A 27914-nucleotide genomic window follows, 5' to 3' on the forward strand; every position below is an offset into this window, starting at 1 on the left:
GGAACTGTTAAAGAACACCCACAATGCCCACAGATTTTGCTTGCTGAATATACATATCAGAAGTTATGGCAAGGTATTTAAAAGGATGTCTTCCCATAACCCAGCTGCGTGAACACAAGTAATACCGACAGACATACTGGCAACTTAACCCATAGCTAGCAAAATAGACACTGACTGAAGAACTGTATGTTCAAGTTGGAAGAAAGAAAAGATATCCAAGCCAGGCCCACTGTATACCAACACTTTCTTTAAAGTGTTTTCCTCACTGTATTTTGAAGTGCACTAAGTCACTTATTTCATAAGCATCCTCAACACTAGAACAAACACCCCCCAAATTCTTAGCTTTTGCCTTAAGCAACAATATCTAAATTCTATGGAAAAATACTGCACAATTCTTCTGAATGTTCCCATCTTTCACTGTCTCCTGTGGAAACAGTTCAACACTTCAAAGAACCACAAAGCCGAAAGAGGTCTTTAGTAACATCTGGGTTGTTCCTTGTTAGAGAAAATAAGCTTCAATAATTGTACCACTGTATCAGCTGAAAGAGAGGTTTCAAGATCTGTGAAACATAGGTGTTCTTTTTCTATTGCTGATCATACACTTAGCACCACAGTTTTTCCTCACTACACAGGTATTTCAACCTACGCAAGTTAAACATTAGCAGCAGTTCAGAGAAAATATGTTCAGAATGAACCAACCTAACTCAAAAGGATGTACTTTTGCTGTATTAGAAGAAGAAAAAAAAAGAAAGATCAGTTCTTATTGCACATTCCAAAGACTAGTTTTCAGTTTAGTGTCCTGTTGAACAGCTATTCCCTATACATTACAACTCCTATCACACAATGAAGTTTAGCATCACAACTGTACCACCCAACAGTACTTTTCTCAGTTTTAAAGTTAAGTATCTAGAAAAGCAGAATTCCTATAAAGTATGTTAACTTCAAATTCCACTAGCAAAGAAAATAACACATAATTTGTATGCTGAGCTGTACGTTATGATTTAACACCTTCCTTCACAGCTTTCTCAGGTGTGACTGCAGGATCACAGTATCTTAATGCTTGGGCTGCACTCAATAGGTATGACTCTTGATCATAAAAGGTAAGTTACGACCCTCAAAGTAGAGACTCCCGATGGCAAAGGAGGAAATGAGCTGCTCTTGTGGTTTTGCAGGACCCAAAATTGTACCATCAAAATAAACAAAATTTGACAGCCATCCAAAAAGACACATCTAGCAACTATGGAAGGGCTTCCAAACTCACCAAACCTCCTTCTGCTCCCTCAGTGTTTTTTTTTCTTTGTTTCATGCCTATATGCATGTGCTGATTCTAGTATTTCTTGTCTTGACATCCAGCCTTGAAAGCAACTGACACTTGCTGCATACGTGGCTCTGCTCACAGCATCACAACCCTGCAAAGTTATTTATTCTTAAAGCATACATGAACCATTTTGAATGTGAAATTCCTATGCAATTACTTAGAAGTAGGAAAAATCAATCAAGTTAACAATCTGTAAGAGTACAACTATTGCATATCTTACACTGGTTCAGATGCATGCTCAAGGCTTACTAAAATCCAACCATAGTGCAGCGTATTCAGCAAAAATCTCTGAGAAGGCAGAGCAGTAGCATATTTTGTAGGCACTTAGTGCCTTAACAGACATATATAACTTCTAAGGACATATGGTAGATAGTACAGTACCTTCCCTATAAAACCTTTTATTTTGGTCATTCATTTGCAACATTTGTGAGGTTTAAGCCCAGGGACAAGGAAAAGCTCTTATCCCCTTTCCCCATACAGAATGAGTACCTGCAGTTACTGCTTTACACTGCCATGCTGCAAACCCAGGTGAAAACCCCATACTGTCCCTACCACATCACTCCTTTAGCCACCACCAAGGGCCACTGAAATGGCAAAAGCCTTGTCCCACCTGCTGTTACAAGTACCAGTTAATTTTCTATTTGGTTATCATTTCCAGTTGAGTTCATTGGTTAACCTAGGACAAGTTCTTGCATGGTCTATGCCAGATGATGATAGCGATTGGTAATAGACCAATAGGAGGAATTTAAACAGCTTCTCAACATGAAGCTTTCATGTGCAGCCTTAGGAGAGCAGACTGATGAAGTTATTCTGCCAGGCCTTTCGTCACTTCTCCCTCCCACCTGCCACTAAAATTCAAGCTACTGAGAGTAGCTTCAGTAAGACCCTGTTCTCTGTCTGTTAAAATACATACTAAAAGGACAAGAAGATTCAAGCTGGTTTGTTTTGTGGTTTTTTGTTTGTTTTGTTTTTTTTTTTTACATACTGGCATTTCATCACAACAGGTGGTTAAGTAGCACTGTAAGCTTCAATCTTCACATAGGTGTCCATCACCATGCTATTACAAATTAAGTGTCTAAGATTTTTTTTATTTATCCTGCACTGTTACTTAGTTAAATCTTAAAATAAACTGGGATTTTTCAATTACTGTTTACACCACAAAATTAAAATTACCTTTAAGAATGCAAGCATTCAACACATTGGACTCTAACAGCATGTACAGTGAAAGAAGGATAGATCTTGTCACCAAGATAACAAATGACTTCACAAAATATTCAAAACAGCATCTGACAGATTAGAGATGCGCACTACAATGGAAAGTAATGAGGTATTAGACTTGATTTTTAAAATTACAAGCTATGAACCCATGAATTGGACCACTCCACCCTATTTTAATCTGATTTCATTAGTCCTTCCTTCATAACTTCAGAAAAAGAGCACCTTTACCATAACAAAAGCATTGTGGTCAGTCTTTTGCAAGCACATCAAGTTTCTAGATGGTTAAACTCAGAAGCAAAAGTATATGACATATGAGTGTGGCCACTACTGGCAGAGATTTACATGTGCCTATTAGCTCACACTATACACCAAGACAAAACATATCCTGCTAACATTTGACATAAGTGAGCTTTGGGGCCTACATACCCATTGTCTTTCAATACACAATCTTACCTGCAACACCATCTTTCCCTTCTAACCAGGCCAAGCAGACCTGCAGAGTGTCGTTCAATATGCATTCTACAAGATGTACAAAATTCAAGTACAAAGTTGTGGAAAAGAGCAAAATACTGTCCTGGCCACCAACAAATTCAGTCACCAATTCATTCCACTGGAAAACTGCCTTCTACCTTGAGCAGGCATTGTGTTATTGTCTACAATACTTCAAAAGCCAGTCAGAAGTAATAAACATTTTCTCAATACAAATATACCAGCTGTCCAGCCATTACATAAGTCTCATTTTTCTTTTAAATCATTTAAGAGGATGAAGAGAAATGAAATTCTATGTACCAGTAGTCCAATAATATTGAGTATGTTTACATATAATGCTTTACTCCTTAACAAGAAGGCAATTTGGTCTCCAGCATTAATCATCAAGATGTAAAGTTCATTGAGCACAGGCCCAAGTGCCTTGGAAGTTCACATTTGCAAGTTTAGCTCTTCAAAACAAAAAGTTCCACTTTGACCGTTTTCCTCACATTGGGACAGAAAGGCCTTCAAAAGCATCCTTATTACAAAACAGATGAAGGTGGTTCAGACAAGCTTGCATTTACAGTTAACTGCATTCAAACATGAAACAATTGATTCAGTATAAATTTACAAGAGCACAAAATTATTACCTCTGTACTGCAGAACAGCATCAAAACATGCAAGTGTAGTACATCACTTTTGAGAGTAACTACAAAATCCTCCATTTCTCAACTAAAGCTCAGATCAGCAAAACTTGAAACACCACATTATCTCACTTCCTTGGTCATTCAAAAGTCTGACAGTGAGGCATAACTCATTTCTATTTGCAAATTAATCTTCATTCATATTAGAATAACCAAGTGAGATAGATCCCTTCTACATTAGCAATTTCCCCTTTTTAAGGCCTATCTTTGAACACATTTTCTGCAGTACCCAAAGTGCTCTTTCCAAAAAGAAAAGGAAACTTATGCAACTTAAACATGAATTTGTTGCATCTCAAATCCTTATTCCAATTTGTTGCTTCATTCCATTTAATTTAATTGGTTTTGTTGGCATATGAGAGACACTGACACCTTCAACCCGAGATGTACTGAAGTGTCATGGTAATTGCAACAAATGCTTAAAGGTCATTTAGGAAAAGGCACAAGGAACTGATCCAACCCGTAAGCCACCTAATTCAGTGAGTAAGGAATAAGGAGCTAATTGCAAAATGGCACAAGAATCTAACCTGAAAATTTTATACTGATATTCAGATTGAGCAAAAGACCATTGTCAACAACAATCAACCTATGATAAATGAGGAAGTTTCAAGGTACATACAATGGATTTCCAGAGGCCATAAAAGGAACAAGCCTTGCAATTTAAGTAGTACTACCTTTAGTGTTATAGTCCAAATTCCAGTGCAGTTAGATTTACCTGTCCTTTAAAGAAAACTGAAAATTCTTTTTAGCAGGCAAGGGAAGAAAGGTAGATAAAGCACAGAAGAAAGGAAGGGTGAAATTTTCACATTCTCTCTTTTCTAACGATGTTTAAAGTCTTGCTTCCAATTTATTAAAGAACCAGGTTATCCAAAAAATATTTGACGATCTTGAACATCTGTAACGTCTAGCTTGTTTTAGCAGACTGAGGTTCCTAAGAGGCAGAATGCTTTCCTTTGACAAAGAACAATATAAAAATATTGATTTTATTTTTCTCTATCTAAACATAAACCTAAAGTCCCATGCTTTTGAAAGTGAAATTGAAAAGCTAGTTCTAAAGAAATTCTTCCCCTTATGAAAGAGTACAGATGTGTAATAAAGCTACAATAAAGTCTGCCACAGGACTCAAGCCACTCAAAAGACATTGCCAACATACACTGTTACAGACAAATCATAAAAATATGACAAATAGTTAAACAAGTTCACAGGACAGGCAGGAGATGGATTAGTTTGAACAGACAGAACAGTTTTGCCATTTTTATGTTGCATTTCCACTATGGTTCTGATAACCTGGATTTGTTGAAAGAGACAAACCAGTTCTAGTCATTTATTGTGGCTTCACAAATAAGTATTCAAGTTACACAGCCAATGTATTCCCAGCTCTAAGCAGGCTAAACTGGTCTTGTTACACTACAAAAACAACTCCACAGATGCAACAATCCCTGGAACCTTCAGAGCAGTAGACATGAAGTGGCAATACCAGGACAAGGTTGCAACCACCTCTCAAGCCCCCATCTAATCCAGTGGGGGACAAAGCTGGCACAGCCACCCTCGAACCCATTCCAGCCATGTACGCCTGCCTTGCTCACAGGGAACACATCCAGGCATTCTGGTAAGATGGTATTTTTTGTTCATTTAACTCAAGTGAATTGTTTTCTGCTAATAAGGTTCCTTGAACCTGGTTATTGCAGTGTCACATTAACACTAGTGGTGGCCAGGAGAAAGGCAGGTGGAGCTGGAGAGGGGCCACCACAGATGCATTTGCCTTGCCACAGAGCCACAGCCATGGAAGTCAGCAAAGAAAATAAAGAAACCAGGCTCAAATCAAACCTGGAGCTATGTTAATATTTGGTTCCTGAAATACAATATTAACATGTCATACTGCTGGATCAGAAATTATGCCACTGCATATTTTTATATATTATTTTATATGTAAAATATATACTAGATATATTTTTAAATATACAATATATACTTTATACATTACATGCACTGCTCTTCACAGAAGTAAATAGAAATAGTACGTCTATGAAAGTAGTAAACTAAAAAACAAAGAGACATCTCCCTAAAGAGCTTCGTTGGGAAGACTGCCCAAGCTGGAGTGCCACCACACAGCAAAATTGCAGTTCTCTTCTGTCACTTGTTTGCTGAATAAAATTTTCTTCCTTGGCTCAGTGGATTAATGCAATACAAAATATTTTGAGGAAAAAGAAAAAAAAGTGTTAATGATGATAAAACATTTGTCTATTATACCAATGCAGACTATAAGTAGTGCTGAAAGTAAGCCAGCACAAACAAGCAACAAAAACAAAGAAACAAATGTACGCAACAGAATCAAAGCTACTTTGACCAGTTTGGGCCTCATCATCAAATTGAAGTTTTTATAAATTATCTTATTTCCAGTGGAACCATGGTGATTTTCACTATGTATAGGTCAAGGACATACATGTGGCCTTGGATCTTAAGAGAGAGGAGATATGCAAAAATCTCTGCAGTGCTCAATATTTCGTATAACAAATTCCATTTAATGCAAACAAGTAGAACAAAAGCAAACTGTTAAGACAAACAGCACCTAGGACATTTTTTCACCTTAGTTATTCACAATAAAGAGATGTTCAACATTCTGATGTGCACACTAAAACTAAACGGCCTGAATGGTTGAACAGAGGGATTATAAACATTACGTGAAAGTTCTTTTTTTTTTTTCAAATGGACCCTGTCTTCGGCTGAATGCAATAATGATCTGTAGACTGTCTCTTAATATCTCCCAATTACTGAAAACATTATTCATAGCATGGTTTATAGCCCTCCCTACAATGTGAAATGCAAAATTATTGTGTGTCTTCAGACCGAGACACTCCAAGACCCTCCTTTTTACTCAGCAGCTTCCCTTCAGAAAGGTTTTGTCCATTTTTTGGAAGAGTAATTCTAGACTTTCAGTTCATAACTTTACATACAAGCTATAAAGAAACAGCAGATCAATGAGCTCCTATTACAAGGTTATTACTCAAACATTTTATTAGATTTTAAAAGAAAAAAACTATGAAATTCAATTCAATATATGCCTTTCTATTTTCAGGTATAAGCCATTTTTCACTTATAAGATGTGCTAAGAGCTAACACTTACATAGAGCCATTCTGTGAATTAAAAAGGACCAACTTGACTAAACCACGCAACTTTATGTGACAGTGGTTTTATATTTAATCAGAGTATTTTGTTGCCACAATGAACCATAAGCAAAATGCTTTCAACAGTTAGGAGCTTTAAGCTGGCACAGAATATTTCAAAATGACTGACACTGATCACGTTTAACTGAATTTTCCTATCAGAAAATCAAATCCTTAAAGTAACACTAATCAGAAGTGGAACTATCAAAAAGTTGCTTCTTTGGCGACATGTTTTTCACCATAGCACATGAAAATGAACAATTTCTTTGAAAAAAGAAAATGCAAACTGAGCAGGATGTTGGATATATGCAAAATATTTGCTCCACGTGTTTTACAAAGAGTGCAGATCTCATAAGGGAAAACATGATCACAATGTGAAATCCTGGAAAGCATATGCACAATACAAACCACAGTCCCTACCTGTATGGAATGAAGCTTTACAAGAATAGATATTTATGTTCAAATAAAAAGATGGAGCACTCATACTAGATATCAAGTGTCCCTATAACTAATTGGATTTTTGCCTAACTTGTCTCATTCTAGCTAGGAACGGTCCTCTTAAAAAAAAAAATAATTTTTATCAGGGACACAATCTCCTCAAAAGCGAGCATGGTACAGAAGGTATCTTAGGAGATACATGGACTTCACAGAACAAAGTTTATACCAAATAATAGTGGCAAATGCTGAATATTCAGTGCTAACTCTATAGAACAACAGCTTCTAAATATAGCATACTGCAAATCCTAGGCAGTTTCAGATTTTAACGTCTCTCTGCATAACTAGTCATTTTAAAAGATGGTAAGCAAGTAATTTTGTCTGGGATGTGCACTCTGAAAATCATATATGAATCTGTTGTATATTCAAAGCTTATCTGAATTTGTTGCTTAATTGAGTATGCCATTTATTAATTTTACTTCCAACACCATACTTGAAGATGCATCAACGATGCATGCTAACTCCCACCGTTTAGCATCTGCCAACATACTCATACTCTCCATGTCAGTATCAATTCATTGACTAGCAGTTTATTCTAAAAGTCTGGCTGTTTAAAGGAAGTTTATAGCTCAGAGCCTGCCCAGGTGAAAGGACCCTGGCGAGATGAGGCATGACACCTGAGCCCAGAGGTAAGAGATGCAATCCCTCCCTAACAGCAGCTCACTACTACAGCATAAGCAGAAAGGTGGGGCAACACACTCCAGTAGTTTAGTCAATGGGAGCAACTGCCAAAAGATGCTATGAGTTCTGCCATTACCCTGATTCAGCCAGAGGAAAAATAAACAAGCTTGCAATCAGATCCACTATGGTTTCAGTAGCACTTGCATGAATGCTGAAGAACATTTGAGCTACAGAAGCTAAGCCACTGCATTTTACTTTATGTTTGCATGAACAAAGAGCACACAGGATCCATCTCTGCACATGTCTGCTAGACTGGATATTATAACAATTCTCTTTTAGCTCTGACCTCTGGCCCCCAACTCCCAACAGCACTGCTACTGACGGAGCATGAAAAAAAGTAATGTGCTGCACTTATCTACATGAGTCATGAGCAAACTTTCCTGGGCCTAACCTGGCTAGAAGACAAGCAAGTGGTGGAAACTAATGCACTATGCTCTAGATGACCAGTAAGATCATAAACAAATTACACATTAAATGCAGAACATCTAGAATTCACCTAGCTCTTCATCTAGCTCTTACTTTACTAAAGTAATAGAAGGCTGGAATTAACCCCTTTAGAATGAAGCCAGGAGACTATAGGTTCACAAATCTTAAAGACAGAAGATTACTCCCACTGCTCAATTTCAGGCACTGAAGCTCCTCTGCACTGCCCTGAAAAACAGTCTGCTTCTCTCTGTTGTTCACGGAAGGAATTTGGGCTTCTAACTGTGGGTGCTTTGAGTAACAACATTCCATCCCAGAAGTTCAGTAAAATGCTGTGCTGTGAAGCACATGAAAGGCACGTACTTCATCTGTAGAGATTAGTATATTGGGTTTCTTTAAAGTGATATATGTAAGTGCTGTCCATTTAGAACTTAATGATTTGATTCTTCTAAAGTCTGCATCATTAAAAACTTTGCTCCAACCTGTAGGGTTTAGGGTTAATCCATCTGGGGTCCGGATGATGGAACACCAATATGATGATCAAAGTAGTAGTCCTTTATTGAGCTTAGCCGATCACTTTTATACAATTCTATAAGTTGTTTTGAAATTCTAATTGGTTGCTGCATGCAAGCATTTGGTGTTCACGCGCACAAGCATAAACGGTGATTGGTTACATCGGTACTGTCCACGCGCACAGACGTAAGAAAAGGTTAGTTATACACGTGCATAAACATAGGACATAATTGGCCATATTAATTAGAGCATGCAAGGCTTGTCTTAGTCCGATTGGTCGAGATAAGTCCTTGAATTGAGGTTGTTTGTGCCAAGTTCCCTTTATCGTGGAATGTGCACCTGTGTTTTTCTAATTGGGATCTTTCTTCTTCTATCTTGTTTAGTCTGTTCAAAGCCTTCTAAAGGCGTCTGGAACACTCTTGTGACCATGAGCTACTTTCAGGCCCGATAACTAAGTTCCATATAATTGAACCCTACACCAACCAGCACTAGGTTCCCAAAATCAGTTTCTAATACTAAAATGGTCAAGTTGGGTATTGCCTCTGAACACCAGCAAAGCCAAGGAATAAGGAGATGATGTTTCTTGGACATAGTTAAAGCACAAATTGAACAGGACACACAAAAAATCTGCATCATCATTGCCATGCTGAACTCCCCCATCTGCCAATAATAGGTTTTTACCATCAGCATGGGGTGCCACAACTAACACAGCTAGTTCACATGAGATTAAAACACAGGATTAATCACCATTTAAAGACATTAAGTGATGCTAAAAAGGTACCTTTGCTCCCTGCTTCATCAAGTGCATAACTTAACATGCAAATGTAACTGGAATATTTCACCTGAACTTACCTCATCTGAAAAGCTGACAGCAGTTACTGCTTTTGCCAACCTAGCTTCACCATTTAACAGAATGCCTGACAGTCTGATTTCCCCCCATTTATCCATGACTTAAGAAAACCCCTAAGGAAAAGCCAGTTGAGCAGCCTGTAATGAACTATTCAAATTACTTAGGAGTTAATTGTCTCCAAGTTGAGTTATTAGCAGTCTAATGATACAGTTGCAGGATGCCACTTCAGCTGCCCCATGACACTCCCTTGATTCAGGTACCAGAAGTTTTCCTTACTCTGCTGCTCCGGGCACAGCAGTTGCACCAAGCCTCAGCCTGGCAGAGCAAGCCTTTATTTTCTAATCCTTCTCTCGGTTAGCCTCCAGATCTAGGAAGAGCCTGACTACTTCTGTCTTGATGTGTCAAAGATAGTAATGCAGAGTTGTTCCATGCCAATTAAATTCAAGGAAAAAACCAATTGCTTTGAGTGAAATAACTGGAATTCCAAAACACATGACAGCAAGGGGAAAAAATGCTTATTTCTTCCCCAACTCTGAAGAGCAAGGTAAGCAAAACCTTGAAGTTGCTGAGAAATCCATCTTATAACAAAGCAAAGCTAAATAAGCACTTGAACTGCACTGTGCAGCAGTCAGGGGGCTCTGCTCTCTTCTCCCCACACAAGCTATGAAACATAAGAGCTCCTGACACACATCAAAAGCCAGATCTATACAAAGACTGATCTAGCTTCCCACACACACATGATGTGTCATCTCCTTAGCTTAAGCTATCTGATGTCCATTCCAGGGGGAACACTGCTTTGGCAAATACGAGCCAAGGACAATGTGTCCCAGAGGCTTGTTCCAAGAGATGACAATATGAATCTGAAAATGGCACTAACTTAAACAGATCCTTTTCATTCACACCTCTGAAGGTCTTAAACTAGATATAACTGCAATCTCAGTCTCAAGTCTAAAGGCTCACAAACTGTGAAAAACAGGCACAGAAATGTTCATGACATTAAAAAATAAAACAAACCTGGAACACCAGAGGTGATGTTTTTGAAATTAGTATCCTTAGGTTGAAAATGAGAAAAAGCTAGATTAGACATCCAGGAAAGCTTTTACCAGCAGTGAGGTTTGTGCTGGAGAAAGACCAGATTTTTATATTTTTATTACCAGATTTTCAACATCAGAACACACATGAAATAAGAGCTGTCCCCTCTGCAGAAGGTAAATTGAGTAACTAAGCCTTCCACATGGTAATCTCTATTTAGCTATAGCCAGTTTATAATACTCAGAATGCTTCAAATATATCAGAATAGCATAGTGAGAAAAGAAGGCTATCACCAAGCTGAGAAGCAGGGTGGAGTGTAATATACAATAATGACCCAAAATTAGGTTGCACATGACCACACATTTGGTCTCCATCTCCACACACTCAGAAATTCAATGTTATTTACCGAAATCCTCCTTACAGGTGGAAAATATTAACTCTGGATTTGTCATAGTAGGTTTTTAAATGTGTGTTTCTCTGCTATAGAAGGTTTCCACAGTATAAGAGAGGGAGGAAGCAGGATAAAATTAATATAACATGCACGAGAGTTAGAACCCACATTCTTCAGAAGGGGGAAAACTAGCTTTGTTTTACAGAAGATACACTGCAGAGAAGGGACAGGAGCTTTTTGTCAGCCTTGCTAGCCTGTCTTCTACAGCAAGTAGGTGACTTAACCTGTCAGAATGTGCTTGATAAACCTTGTTCCTCACGTCATCACTACTCAGCCTTTTAAAAAGATCACATTGTGTTAGAAGCAAGAAAACTAACAGAAGTTATAGGTACTTCCAAGCACCAAGCTTTTGAGAAATAAAAGGTTGTTTAAGTTCAAAATTAAATTAGTTGTTTGTATCTCAACATCTATGTTCTAATGTACTCAGATGTACTGTTGCATTTTATCTTTCTCCAAGGCAATGCTAAATTGCAAATATGAGCTTTGGTGAAATCTTTATTAATAATCAGATTAAGAATTCCTAATTAGTATTTTTAACTCCCCATGCTTTATGCTTAGCATACCTAATTAGTTTGGCAAGTTATATAAAGTTGTTATATGAACACTGAAGTTTTTCAAAACTTCAGCCCTTCAATGCTTCACTATAAAGGTCCTATGCTCTGTTGGAAAGGCAGCATCAGCCACCAGCAAGTTCTGTGGCAGAACATGCCAAGACTTCAGGGTTTTTGGAGCTTCGTTGGAGAACTAGTCACCAAACAATGAAAGAAAAACCTCATTTCAAATGCTGTTCTCAGCAATTAATGAAAGAGATACCAGCGAGTGATTTTCAACTTCATCTAACCAACCAGCCCATAAGTTTCTGCTACTCCAGGAGCTCAAGAAAAGTTGTACTTGCCATTTTAAGGGGTGCAACAGAAGAATAACAGTGTAGAGTAGGGGAAAGGACTACAGCAAAGAACAGCAATGCAAAAGAATGGTCAGGCATGCATTCTGCAAAGCAACTGCCAATTAAGTACATGAACAAGTACAAGCCTAAAGTACAGCTCATATTGAATATTAAGCAGTTCAAGTAAGTTAAAATATATTGTTCAAGTGAATTACTCATGTGACATTCAATCATGCCAGGTGAAGCTACCGAATTCAATGCAACCAAAATACACAGGAAAACTAGCGAAGATCATACACATTAGCATCATATTGCTCTATCATTTAACAACTGCACATCTTACCACATAAAAATGTTATTCCCCCCTTAAAGAAATCTACTGTCTTGAGTCCTCTCTCCACACACAATATTTCTTACTGTTAGTAGTATGTTAAATAATCTTCACATACCAGTTGTGAACCATCAGCTTCTGCACAGCCAATAGTGCATTGTAACGTACTTGTTGGTCTTCATGATGCATGTGGTTCATTACCAGCTGTTTACCACCAAGTTGTTCAATCACTCTGAAAGAGAGGAACAGAGCAGGTTTTTTGACATTACTTCAGCTTCTGAGTATCTATCCTATCCAACTACTTCATGTTCAAGGCATTAAGAGGTTAAGTTTAAGTCACATAGTATTTATTTTATTAAAAGTATTTATTTCTTAACATATACATCTTATTTGACATGTTACAAATGCAGATCTTGTACTATCTCCTGTGGTTATTTTTTTTTCCCCAAAGAATTCACAGTATCAGGAAGTATTCATACTGGACTCCTATTTGCTACCTACTACCCTCTTCCATAAATTTTGCAATAAACAACAACCAAGGAAGGTGCCCTCTTCAGAGAGGGTCATTTACTTTACCCAGCTTGCTAAAGAAAAAACTCAATATTGGCTTGAGTGGGTCGGCAGTGTGCAGCACTATCAATTATTATTTAGGAAGAGGTAGTGCTCTCCCCTCCATAAATTGATAACAACCAGGTCACTCCATTATTTTTATTTTTTTTTTCCCCAAGATTAAAGCCTCAATCCAGTCCAGCACTGCCTAATCCAGAAAAATTGCTTCTAATCACACCAACACCTATTAAACCACCCACCATGTACTCTTCATAGTGCTTTTTGCCATTCAAACTGTACTACAGCCACAGCTATTCTTGCACAAGATGCAGAACTGGCTGCTCAGTTACCATTTCCAGAAAAATCGACGTGTTTGAGCTGCATCTTTCACTACAAACTTCACCACAGTAGTCAGCCATAGCTTTTTTATAGCTATACCAAAACCCACGTGAAATACTGATGAAACCTTGTATCACATTTCATGAAGATATCATTTCTTTAAAAAAAAAAAAAAAAAAAAAAAAAAAAAAAAAAAAAAAGGAAGGCAACACACTTAAAACCTGAAAAAGTATCACCATCCAGATGACTCTTTACATGCAGCATTTTGGTCTGTCATAACAAAGAAAGTTTGGAAAGAATTTGCAAGGAATAGGAATATATAAACTGATTACTCACCAACTTGCCTTTTTTTTTTTTTTTTGACATCGGTTCACTCACAGGTCACTGAGTAGTTAAACAATACGCTGTGAAGAGGCTATCATTTGTATTACTCAACATGATGCTATCCTGCCATTCTAAGCTTGCATTAGCTATCTGCTTTTATTACTGTTCTTTTCATGGCCAAATTAATACATTACTGCTGCACAACACAACATGTTTTTGTAAACTGCAGAACAGGTATAAAGACATAGTGTGGAGATGAAAAAGAATTTCCCATTTAATTTTATAACTCAGTCAAAACCATCCAGGAGACCACAGGGAATATAATTTCCCAACAATATTAAAACATTTAAGGATGTTTCACACAACAGGAATGCAATCAGAAGAGTGCAATTGTTTTAAGCTGGAAAATCCTCGCCAAGAATTCAAGAAGTTATTACTAATGTAACAGATTCAAAAAAAACCTTTATATCTGCCTTAGGCTGCCTCACACTTTTAATCATGAGTTAAATATAAAACCACTGCACACAAAGACAAGACTACGAAACACAAACAAGAATTTTTTCCTTATTACAGCACTGACTTAAAACACTGAAATTTCAGGAATTGAAAGGAGGTAGAAAAGGCATTAAACTCAAAAGCTTCCTTACACTAGGAGCACACAAGAATCAAAATGAAAAGTTAAAATCCTATAATCACAAATGGTAAGAATATTTCAGATGACAGTATACCACTGAAATTATGACTGTGAATATGAAGAGTCAAAGAACAGCGTTACCATTCTTGCATAACACTGCCTACTGGTACAAATCACTTCCCAGACAAGTGTTTTAGACCAAAAGGTAAGCAACTGTGAGGAACGTTCACAGTGAATCTTGCTCCTTCAAGTTCCAAACCTGCTCAAAACACTACTTTTAGTTCTGTTTTCCCTCTCCTCAACTTCTGCTTACTTTACAGCAGTAATAGAGCCCAGTGGGCCAGTTATGGTGTGTGCACATCTTCTGCAGGGATTGTTCCCCATAATAACAGTGCACTAAGCCAAAACAATGGCAATTCAAGCAAGTTTCTAGATGCTCAAAAGCCAGACTTTACCATGACACATTTAAAGAGAGAAAGAGGAGACAGAAGATGAAGATAAATGAAGAACAGTTTAGACTGTTGTAGCAGAAAATATTAATATAAAATCCACGCTACATATCTAAAAGCAGACCAAGGTGAAAAAGGGAATGCATTTAAGCTGTTCCTGAATCATGAGCTAAAGAAGGGAATGGCTCTAGGTGTCAATCTCTTGCACATGCAAAACATAAAACCCATGTTCACGGCATTCAAGTGATTGAAAGTGTTGATCTTACATAGCAGTAACCCTTGGGGCCACATGGAAGTTGTACTGGAGGCTGACGTTTAGCCTGCTTTTATTTTCAGTGACAGGAAACACCAATGCCATACTTTATTTCTGCTGTTACATTGTCAGAAAATGCATGTTGCTGAGCCTTATTAGAAGCCCGCGGTGCTATTGCCTTGAGAACTTGGTCCACAATGTGCAATTTTGAAAGGCAAGTTAAAATTATTTAAGCTGACAACATTAGAGAACAGCCAAGCAAAGATGTACTATTTAGTTTAACAAACTTTTTTTTTTTGTCAGACAAAGGGAAAGGTTAGCCAGAACTGTAACCCTAGGTCTCCGCTGCGTGCAGCGGGTAAACTCAAGAAGTTTTAGGTTCTAATTTGCCTCTGCAGCCTTCAAAGGCTGAAGAACGATCCAGTTAAGAGTTGAGGATAAACACTTAAATAAAAAAAAAGTATTTAAGACATTTGAATTCTCTTATTCTTCTAAACCAATGAATAGCATCCACTCTCAAAGTGAGTCATGCAATGAGAGTGTGAAATGCCAACCAAGCGTGGGAGCAGTAAACGACTATATATCAAAAACCATCATGGTAAGAAATAGACTATTACGTGGGAACCAACACACAGTCCTTGGGTATTTTAAGCTTTTAGTCCTAAAATTGCTGAAGTCATACTTTGTAACAGTACACTGGATTGCAAATGTCGTGGTTTAACCCCAGCCAGCAACTAAGCACCACGCAGCCGCTCACTCACTCCCCCCCCACCCAGTGGGATGGGGGAGAAAATCAGGAAAAGAAGTAAAACTCCTGGGTTGAGATAAGAACGGTTTAATAGAACAGAAAAGAAGAAACTAATAATGATAATGATAACAGTAATAAAATGACAGCAGTAGTAATAAAAGGATTGAAATGTACAAATGATGCACAGGGCAATTGCTCACCACCCGCCGACCGACACCCAGCCAGTCCCCGAGCGGCGAATCCCTGCCCCCACTTCCCAGTTCCTAAACTAGATGGGACATCACATGGTATGGAATACACCGTTGGCCAGTTTGGGTCAGGTGCCCTGGCTGGGCATGAGAAGCTGAAAAATCCTTGACTATAGTCTAAACACTACTGAGCAACAACTGAAAACATCAGTGTTATCAACATTCTTCACATACTGAACACAAAACATAGCACTGTACCAGCTACTAGGAAGACAGTTAACTCTATCCCAGCTGAAAACCAGGACAGCAAACTAAATTCTTTAAAAGAAAGATTGAGGCATTTTAGTTTGTCCATCAGAACAGAAAGCTAAATAAACCAAGTCTGTAAGCAGAAAGCAGCTAAAGTATTAGAATTTGATATAAGAAATGTGGGTTAGAATAGTATCTAGGACTCTTCTTATTTGCTGATGACCACTCCTTTTGAAGGTTGACGCACTTCTGAATAGGTTTAACAGCCTGGGAGCTCTGTAGAGCTGTGGTCCTGCCAGCAGTACATTTTCCCAACTATAACTCAGTTTTGACTGAGTTATAAAGAGAAATAGAGGTCCTGTTTATCCACTCATCCGACTTCATAGCTTTGGTCCAGCAACTGCATGGCCATACTAGCCCAAGCATTATGCTACATTTGAGTAGATGTGTGCAAGCTGTTGAAAAAATTATGGCAAACACCTAATAAAATGGCTTCAGACAAAGGGCAGCTCAAAGCAGGAGCAACCAGTATTAGTCCTTCAGCTTTGCCATTTGTAGGCAGCAGTATGAGTTTCCACCTTATTGGAGGATATCTTGCCTCCCTCCAAATACCAATTGTCTGAAATCTCTTCTGGAATACACCAGCTAATTAGCAAATACACAGCACTGCTCAGTACAAGTGGTACACACTTGAACACCTCTGACCTTTCTTAATAGACCTAGAAAACTTGATTTGTTCCAATAATCTAAAAACATCTTCAGTTCATGTTGCTTACAGGACTACAAGGGCTGTCTTTCTAGAGTGAACAAATGTTTCTAGCATATATACGGCATGAAGTTTCAGTCTGTTGTTCATGATTCTACTACTGTCAAGATAGTAGTCTGCACAAGAAGTGTTCATGAAATTCCCAACAAGCCTAAAAGACCATTTTCATCTTACCCATTAAACCCTATGCAGAAACCAACCACTTCTTTGCTACAAAAATTAAGGCAGATGTCCCTTTAGGTGACTGATGAGCATGATTCCTGCAAAAACCAAGGCCCTTTTCTGCTTCAGTGGTGGTCTTACTTTAGAGATACAATTATTCAGCAAATATCTTTGCTCACAGGTTTTTAAAACAAAACAAAGCAAGAAAACATAGCAATGTCTGTCTGTATATTTTGACAGGAATTCAGGTTTACAATAAACATTAACACTTTCATCAAAATGTGTATTTGTGTAGCTAAAAGAAAACACGCTAAAATAGAAGAGCGATAACTGAATCTGTGCTAACATCACTGAAATTACAATAGCAATTGTTTGTGACAAAAATCTTGTCTCAGCAGTCTTAAGTCACAGAATAGTCTTAATCATTGTTGAAATAGTCCCTCCCTACTGTAATTCCAATAATTATAGTCCAATAGTCATAACAGAGGGTAAAAATGATAAGTTGATTAAATTCTTCATAGTTCTTCCAACTTCTTCTGGTACATATCTTCTGCTTTAGTCTAAACAACTTATTCAGGACTTCTTTTGACATAGGTTCCCTTCACCATTAAGAGACACTGAAATATATTAAGTCAAAGATCTAGTGTGTTTTTTCTCATCTGATCTAGTTAGTGTTTTCTCACCTTCCCAGTGAATTAAACTTAAGCACAACCTGCAATCCCTATGCAGCATATTTTAATATAAATAAGCAGAAAATCCACAGGCAAAGTAAATACTCTAGTATATTAGCTAGTCTCTGGAGTAACAACATACTGGCATTTTCCTTACCGTTTCCCACGGGGATAGTGTCGTACATATTCTCCCACATCATGAGCAGCTACAGCCAGCACTTGTGGATCATCAGAAACCTCCAGAAGTTTCGTCAGGATTCTAGGAAAGGATTTGAGACAATCAAGTCCCAGATTTTGGTTTGGGGGTTTTTTAGTTGTTTTGGGTTTTCTTTGTTGTTGTTTAAATCACTGATACCTTAAAATAACAAAGCCTGTAACCATAGAAATGCTTTACAAGTCGCCCAAACAGCAAAGCTAAAATAGAACTTTTTTCAAATGCGCAGTTGCACTTAAACCAATGGAGATCCCACCTTAATTAACAGAATTATTAAAAGCATTCACTAGAGTTAGTTTAGTGAGCCGCATCTACAAATACCTATAACCAAGGTTTACAAAATATCTCCTTTTTTTACACATTGGCTTCAACATTAACAAGTTTTGAGTTCAAGATAACTGTACTAACCAAACGTATAAATATTTATAGATTGGGACAGGGGTGGGACACAAACACAAAGCCTACACAAGGCCAACAGATGCTGCTGCTTCTGTTACACAATAGACACCAGTCATGCTTGCATGCTGTTCCCAGCTCCTGCACTCAGGATCCTGCACTATGGATTCAGAAAGCAGTAAGGCCACATTGCTCGTGACAAAGCAAGGGGGATACGACAAGCCTGCTATCTATCAGCCCTTCCCCAACTCCATTCCTCCCCTCACCTTACAAGGGTAGCCTGGCTCAATGCCAAAAAGGGCAGAATTTTATGCAGAACACTGTTATAGAGTCATTTAAAAATTAAAAGGCATCCTAGCAGTTGAGAACAAAGCAGCACACCGAGTTCTTTGGTCTGTGCAACTGTGAACTTCTCTTGGTTCAAGACCATCAACTTTATCTAAAAAACATCACTCGTTCAGTCAGCTGCTGTGGTCTAAAAAGCAGTTCTGTCCTAACTCAAAGAGTGAGATGATGAAAGCTATACCTTGTAATTGACTCCAATCTTATATATTAGTTATTTTATTAGCATGAACAGACATACAGAGCTGTAAGGATTAGAAAACAGTTCCTCAACTCTTAATATTATCTGCATTTTTTAATGAAGTAGTTTAATCAGTTTTAGTGGAAAACAGCTACCAGTCACACTTTTCTAGCCAGTAATGAGAAGGGGGGAGGGAGGGAGGAATTACACAGATAGAAAGGTTAGGCACTAATAATAAGTTTAAAAGGTCAAACATACAGATCACTGGAAAATTAGATTCATCTACATTTAGTGAGATGACAAACATGTTCTAATCACAGAAAGTTAGTAACAAGTTGAAATAGGTAGGTAGGTTAAAAATTCAACTGTAATTAAAAAAAAAGAACATTCTGTAAAATTAAATTACCACAGCCACTACCTCTCTAGAGGGCAGAAGGTGACAGATGAAGCACTTTTCATTTTAAAAGAACTCCTAATTTGAACAAGAAGTAGGAGCAGAAACTTGAACCATAACACTAATCAGAATTCACTAAATATCCATACAATATTGTTGAACAAAATATAAGTCCAGCATCACTTGCTTAAGAAGTCAATAATGGTGGAAGGCAGGAAAAAAAAGTAAGCTTAACAGTAAGCTTAGGTATATTAGAACTAGAAAACAAGTAAGCTTGCAGTTAAGGGGAAATAAAATGATGTGGCTTGAAGCAAAGAAAGGATTGTCTGTCACATGTCTTACAATGCAGAAGAGAAGTTCTGAGGTACAAGAATCTCCCCACCACACTGTGGGAGAGGCGGTTGGTTTTGGGGACGGTGGCGGTATTTGTTTTGGGGTTTGTTTGTTTTTTTAAAGGAACTATTGTAGAACACTGTCTTTGTGGCAGCACAAGCACAATAAATTTACCAAACAGTACCAGAACCAGGAGAGATGAGTACAGTAAAACAGTGCAATTGCTACAGGAAATACTAAGCTTCAACATCAACTTCATGTTGCAGTTGGCAGCGTCTCAAATTTTTAAGTCTATAATCCTACATATTTAGCAATATGTAGCAATATGCCCTCAGGGAGGAATTTATCAGACTTGTTTGGTGAGGTTTCAGGGCAGACTGAAATGCACATAAAGCTCAGGATCAGCTTGCTCTTGCCACGCCTTCTAACATCTCACATGCTCCACTTGACCTCCTCATTTCTGTTAGGTCTGGCACTTATTAGCCAATACTGAACAGGAAGGACACCACATGTTATCAGTTAATGACAATGTAGTTAAACAACTAGGAGCTCCTACAAGCTATTTAAGACCTAGACATCTTTTGAGTACATACTTTCATAAGCCAGCAAATAAGTCCTTGACTCCAAAAGGAAAGATAAGCTTCAGCTTCACTTCATCTAACAATTTACATACACCAAACACAGTCCCAAGACAAAATAGACAGACTGCAACATAATGCTGCAAGTCAGATTTTCCATGGAACAGTGCCACAACTTTCAACTCCCAAGTATTCAAGACAGGAGTTCATTACTCAGATCAACAACAACACACAACACAAAACTAAGACTAAGGTATGGTAAAAACATTTTAGTTACTTCAGTATAGCTGTTTTTCAAGTGAAAGCAAGAAAGGAGTCAACGGCACAAATTTGCATGCAAGTTAAGCTACAGGTATTCCCTCTATCATCGTCATCAATATATTTTGATGAGTAAAAGCAAATAAACAATTCTGCTTTTGAACAAAATGAACCATATATGAGTAAGGCCATACATTCTAAAAATAGCAAGATGTTCTGACTTGCTTTCATTCTAGACATTACTTCATGTTGAAATGTAAAACTTGTATTAGATATGGGTTCAGTTAAACACAGAAAGTATTAAAGAATTATGTGACTAAAAACTTACTTGAGTAGTTCATAATTCTTCTCATTTAGTCTTACAGCATTCTCCCGCCAAAATTTCTCAGACTTGTGTACAGGACTCCACTCCAGTCTTCCTGACTTGAGCTCAGAACTGTACTCATCGAAGGAACTGCAACACAAAAGACCTAAATGAAATATTGGCTAAGCTTCTATGAACAGAGTCTGAATCGCATGCCCAAGCCTGTCCCTAGCCACACAAAGCTGGAGCACAACTTGCTGTGACACATTTGGAAGTCTCTGCAGAGCATAAGAACTGTTTCCTGTCTTGGAGTTCAACACTTTAAAAATAAGGCATGAAAGGCAAGAGAAAAATTTGTTTTCAAACATACTCCTCCATCCACCCCAAAACTCAGTTCCTGGAGGAAAAAAAAAACAAAACAAAACCAAACAAAACTAAAAACCAAACAAAATGCAGAGGAAAAACCCAAGCCACACCACCACAGCATTTGGGAATTTAACTGGCTGTTTTGCCTGTTATCTAGGTTTTAGCTTCCCCAACCAAGGATCCCAGTACTTGCCTCTCATCCAATTCAACCTTTGACATGAACTACAACGTGCAGTTCAATTTATGCACAAGAGCAAGAACTAGGTAAATACTAGAAAAAACTTGAGTTAATCTGGACAGCAAAATGTATTCTAATTCGGTAGTCTTCAGCATAGACTGGAACTCCTATGAGATCCAACTGAAGTCCTTTAACAATTTATCAGTTACAAAGATCACACATCCAAAAAGCGAAGATTTTCTATTCAGCCTGCAAATACTTAGAATAGGAAACTTATATATACAACCAGCATCTCTGTACGCTCCACCTTATCAACTAGCACTTACGTATCATAATCCTGTACATTATTTAGCCTTAAAAAAGAAAAAAAAAATTCAATGTTCATATAATTGCATTTTTTTAAAGTTCACACTGCAAAGCATACCTAAGGTCCTGCACACTCTCACCAAGCTTGTCCAGTAGAAATTTGATATCTTCACTTATGTCTTCATCATCATATTTCTGCTGATCCAAATTCTCTAGCTGCTTTAAAACTTTACACTGAATCATGGCAAGAGCATATTCTTGGCGAGTTTCTCTCTCAGTAGATTTCTCTAACAAATTCTAGGAAAGTAAAAATTTATTTATTTTGTTTGTTTGAAGAACAGACTACTTCTGGTATTTTTAAGAAATTCTTATTGGCACTTTTTAATTTAGAAAGTGACAAGAATTGACCACTTCCCAAAACAATCTCTTCAAAGAAGCAAAGTATGAGTCTACCACACAGTGGCTGCTTTACCCTACATTTAGTAGCATAAATTGCATAGAACTGACATTACTACACAGGAGGAGTATTAATATCTGCCACTACAGCAGATGAAGAGGATCTTAAAAAAAAAAAAAAAAAAAAAAGGCTCTGTCTTGCAAGGTAGAAGTAATGCAACCATATGTGCTGAAAAGGACAACCACCACTGCATTCAAGTTTAGGTCACTTAGACCTTTTTCCTCCTAGATTGTATGCTACCTTCAATACCAGAAAGCATTAATTCACCTGCTTTGATAATTTTCCATATCAAATTGGACTGACTACAACGACTATTCAAAGAAAAAGGGCAGACTTATATCCCAAATTCCAGAATCTCTGCCATAAGCAACTACTTTTATCTGCGATTATAATTTTGGCTTTCTGTGCAGCAATAGTATAAAGCAGAAAAGCCTTAAAATAAATTAAAAAAAAAAAAAAAAGGTCTGGATCAGATCAGTTTCTTTTGAATTTGGGAATATTCCATCTATACATTTTTTATTCAAACAGAATCTTGTTGGTAAGACTGGAATTACAAGCACAGAATGTAATAGTCAAGTTTCAATGTCATTTATTCATTACATTTCTACTCAATTTAATCAGCTTCAAATTACGTTGCTCAGAGCTAGCCACCTGCACTTTTTGATAAAGCTGAAAACACGAATTCCGTATAAAAGACAAAGTCCTTAACAGAACATGTGTTCATATAAATAAGCCTTAACATCTACCAGAAATAAGCAATGAAACCATATAGAAGGAATTTGACTGCATCACTCATTTCACAGAACCATTACACTTAAGGTTTCTAAGATATAAGACATCATATTCGTTATTAGGGCAGAACACTGCAAATGAACCTTAAAACTTGCATACTGAAAGTAGCTTTAATGAGGAAAATAAAGTTTCTATTTCAGTAAAAGAACTGAGAAGTAGAAGGCAATTTACAGAAAGTAATGCTAAATCACTTAGAAGTACTAATGAGAGCGAAAGAACAAATAATGAATTTTAAAAGACAAAATTCAACCAGTTCAACGAGTAGGTATATAAACAGGTAGATAAAGTTTCCAAAGAAATCCTAGTGAAGAGAATTATAGGCAGATATGGAAGCTACTCCAAATTATTACCTATCTCATACCATACTAGAGATATTCAAGCTTTTTATAGTGAAATTGAAGGGATATGTTAGGAAAGTACAAACAGGAACATATGACTAAATAGAATGGATCAGTAAACTACTCTGTGATTTAAAAAAAAATTAATGTATAAAATGAGTTACAGGTAGGAAACAGACAAAAAAGACAATAAAAATATGAAAAATGAGGAAAAAACATTTTAATAGGTAAAGAGAGAAAGTAATTGATTCGAAGTAGACAGAAATACCCAATACCTGTTGCTTTATAGACAAAAATTACATTACAATTACATACTGCACACCATTAACTTGCCAAAGAGGTGAAACAGGTCAAATTTGGAGAAATCAAGTAGTAGAAAAGACATATGCAACCTGTCAAGACTTATGGCATACCTTCAGTAATGCACAGGCAGTAGGGATGATTGGACAAATCATTAAGCCCTGTCCTTTATGCAATTCACCTTTTTTTTTTTTTTCCTATAAACTGATACTGTGGCCTCTCACACAAGAAGAGGGTTATTTTGCCTCTGCTATCTATTTTAATTTTGCTTCAGAACTCACAGCTCTGATGTCCAATTTCTAATGTATTATTTCCTGGCTGCCAGTTTATAACCTCATTTTCATGCCATGTTGGAGAAAGAAAACAGCTAAATTAATTTCCCCAAAGCCTGTAACAGAACCATCTTATTCTTTCTTAGTCCTTATTTATTAAAAGAACTTGGCTTTGTTTTTGTCTCCTCTTGCAAAACACACTAAATCTAAGAACTAACAATTATTTCTCCTACTTTTTATGATCTCAGAATTGGAAGAAGTTGGATATGAATTGCTGAGCCCCTTGACTTTTTTTTTTCCCCAAGCTGTCTTGCTATATGTCCCTGCTTAATCCTAACATTAAGATCCTAAAGAACACTAGAACATCTAGAGATCTACATAGTAAGAATACCCCCTACTGAATACCTCACACCACTGACCTCCTTCGACACGATAAATAGCATATTCTTATGATCTACCTTATTCAGAAATTTTTCAAAGTGGCAGATGCTTTTGGCTAGAGAGACCATTTAAGTCACAGAGTAAGCACCTTCACACAGCTCATTATTGCTGATCAGCGAGTCAGTAAGCAACAATTCCCCTCTCCCACCCTAATTTGATTGCAACATCTACTACTGGAACACAATCAACACCCAGGAAAATAGTTTCCAAGATCTACATCTCCTACTTGGGATCCAAGTCCTGTTTTAAAGACAGGATTACAAGTGTTTACAGCATTCCTGTATTACATACAAGACACTTGACAAGCACGCGTAAAACTATGTGCACATGCGCAGTCAGCATCCATGAACACAAATTGGTACTCTCACAATGAAAGCATCAAGCCTCGGTGCTCAGTTATTCCAAATTATCTTAAATAGGACCAGTGATTTTTCAGGTAACATGGACACAGTAAGTCAACTAATCACTCTTACATGGATATTCTCATTCATCTTGACAGTGCCACCAAGAAAAGATTTTTGGACTAGTAGATAAAAATAATTTCTTCTAAGTCAGTCAGTTGGACAAACATATGCGTATTTCTAACTAAAGCTTTGCAAGGCAAAATTTATCAGGTATTAGTAACTACAGTGTTTTACACTAGTACCAGTAGAAAAAAGAATCTTGAACTAAAGAAGGGAAATCACTAGTGCCTGTGTTAACATAGGTTTTTTTAGTCAACCTTATTTTAAGAAGACATTGAATAGCAGGCATCTATTACTTGTAATAGCATGTCTATTACCTGTAACAAAACTCAGTTCACAAAAAAAAAAAAGGACAATTAAGCTTTCAATACAGTTTGCTGAAACAGTCTAGCAGAAACAGCTGTGCATCAGCAACATTGGAGACCTACCCATTTGAGAGAGAAGCACAGTGTGATTGCAGTCAACAGACACTTACCCGAAATGCTGCAAGGATGATTCTAGTTACTTTCTCTTTGACAGATTCCTGAAGAATATCTGACAGCACTGGAACAATATTATACCGACGGAGATATTCACACATTTGAGGACTAAATGCCAGCAGCCACACACAAAAGATCATCTGATACTGGAGCTGGAAACCACATTTGTTGCTCAAGACCCCCATGATACTGAAAAATAGTATACATTTAATTTTTAAATGACTGCATGAATTGCATTGCTCCACCCAAAACATTAAAAGAAATGGTTAACAGGAACTTATTGGAAAGAGCTGCTGAGAATGAGTATACAACACACACTTCACAGTATCCTGCACCAGTATTTATCATTGTTCAAGCAGCTTGTTCAGAAAGCCATCTTTTAAAGACATAGTTATTTCCTCCTTAGCGTTACAGCCATAAAGCAGCTTTTCCCATGTGAACTGATGTGGTACTGTATCCATCTTCAGGTTCACCAAGACTTTTTCGACTGGCATGTTTAGAGCATTATTTGTCATTCTAGGAGAAACAGAAATGCATAGCTACTCCTTCAGAGTTAAGAAAGAGAAGGAGCAAACAGACAGAACAAATCTACACAAACTGAACTTGTTTCCTTAATTGTATCTCTCCACAGGAGTGTCTGAAATGAGCTGAAGTAGTCATTATTTAACAAATGAGTTCTCAGAAAACAGCTTATAGATATAACACATCACAGATACACAAAGCACTGCTAGAGAAGAAATAATATCACACTATCTCCAAGAAGAAATCATGCAGAAGCTTTGTTCATCTGAAGTTTTGAAAATTTAATATGCAATTTACAGGTCCATTCCAAAAAAAGCTAACCCAGTTTAAAAAAAAAAAATTACTTACTTTCAAGACCATTGCTATCAAAATTAAGACAAATTCAAACCTGTTGAAATGCTGGCTTACTGTTATGCTTTAACAGTTTATTAAAAAGCTTCCTTGGTGAAAAAGTTTGTTTCAACAGTGTCATCTTGACACACATTAACATCTTTTGAACTTCCACCTCACTGGCAACTTTGACTTTTCTCCGTTTCAGGGTACAGGGATATTTTTTCTTAAAGTGCAAGTCATATAGCCACCATCCCCAAGAGAGGCACACATGGCAGAAAAATTATTTATAGACAAGCAATTCTTTAAATCAGATGAGTGACAACACCCTAGCCTCATACAGAGCTATTTATGAAGAGAATCTGGATAAAAGAATAGTTGAAGCCATAGGTGGAAAACAAAAAATTTGAGCTTAGCTCTAGAACATGTTTCTCTTTTCACTGATATTTTCAGGCTGAACAACTCCAAACTGAAAGAGAAAGAAGCTTAGCAGAAACTCATTTCGTTAGTCCTTGTTCTATTAAATAAAAACCAGAGCATCTTCAGCTGAAGACAAATGGCTGTATTCCCCTTCAGATATTTAAGCAGTTCTTCCTGAAGAGTAAAGTAGCATTAAAGCCTCGACGTTGGTATACCTATATCTGCAAGTTTCATTTGTCTATTTGACTATATTAGCATTTGAAAAAAAAATAGCTTTTGTACTCAGAGCAGCTGTCTTTTGCAAGAGAGTTCTATTCCAAAAGAGGTCGCTGGGGAACATGCTATTGTAAGTGCAAGTATATCCATATAAATTGAAATAAATGCTCACCAATTTACTCCATCTGCTTCTACCCATGCAAAGCGATATTCATTGACCCTGAGCATCAGCTGCAGACATCCAGCAACACACTGTACATACTGGGAACTCTGGGTGAAAAGAAGAACACATCACTTCTTACAGGAAGAGTTAGGTAGTAAGTGCTGAAGTTCAGTTTTTCCAAACTAGGCTTTACTGGCACACTTCAACACACACCTCTTCAGTGACACTTCCCAAGTTAAACAGGCTCACTCTTACAATGCCTTACATTTCCTTATTTAAAAAAAAAAAAAAAAAAACTTACAAGAAAAGGTGGGAAGCAAAATATAAATGGAGAAGAATTTTGAATACAAAAGAATTGTTATACAAGTGATGCCATCTTACATTACCATAACAGATTTTTATAGGCCATTTGAACACGCCTTCTTTCAGTATCTATGAATGAAGGCTGTCTCCTGTTTGATTATACTGCCAGAGCCCTTTCTTCCACAGAGTCAATTGTTATTCCATTGAGCAAACTTTGGGAAATAAATCAGCAAGCTGGTTACCAAGCTTGAAGAAGTTTGCTAGAGGTCATTGTAGAAAAAGGAATCTTTGAGGTCAGGTTCTTCCCACTCCTATTCTCCAACTCAAAACAGCAGTGTTGTCATTACAATTATATACTTTCCTATGCATGTGCCACACAGTGAGTACCATGCTTATCATAATGAGATGTCTATTTATACAAAAAAAATACCATTAGAAAAATGAGTATGCAAAATCATCCTCAAAGTTTAGCTTTGCATTTTAATTTTTTCTTCTTTTCATTAAAAGCTTAGCACAGTATACTCTGCTAAGAAAAGAATAATAAAACTAAAACTTTCCCATCAGGAAGACACTGAGAGATGCACCACTGAATCTTATTTTCATTCAGACTACTATACGAACAGTCACAAAGACAGAATCATTAAACAGCTTTTAATCTCTAAAAGCATGTGTTTTCTGTGCAGTAACACATAAGATGCACTGC

General features: G+C 37.2%; 1 protein-coding gene across 2 annotated transcripts in view; it reads right to left on the minus strand.

Moving 5' to 3' along the window:
• Positions 1-27914, minus strand: part of ATP6V1H (ATPase H+ transporting V1 subunit H) — a 51068-nt gene that overhangs the window by 616 nt on the left and 22538 nt on the right. For both annotated transcript variants that reach the window (XM_075023288.1, XM_075023289.1), the window contains exons 8-13: positions 26918-27015; positions 25254-25446; positions 21833-22011; positions 20889-21014; positions 18022-18123; positions 12651-12764 (exon numbers count right to left, since the gene is read on the minus strand). In XM_075023288.1, the coding sequence (XP_074879389.1) occupies positions 12651-12764; positions 18022-18123; positions 20889-21014; positions 21833-22011; positions 25254-25446; positions 26918-27015 (812 nt within the window). The remainder of the gene's footprint in view (positions 1-12650; positions 12765-18021; positions 18124-20888; positions 21015-21832; positions 22012-25253; positions 25447-26917; positions 27016-27914) is intronic.

Source organism: Buteo buteo, chromosome 3, assembly GCF_964188355.1.
Source record: "Buteo buteo chromosome 3, bButBut1.hap1.1, whole genome shotgun sequence".
In the NCBI taxonomy this organism is placed as follows: domain Eukaryota; kingdom Metazoa; phylum Chordata; class Aves; order Accipitriformes; family Accipitridae; genus Buteo; species Buteo buteo.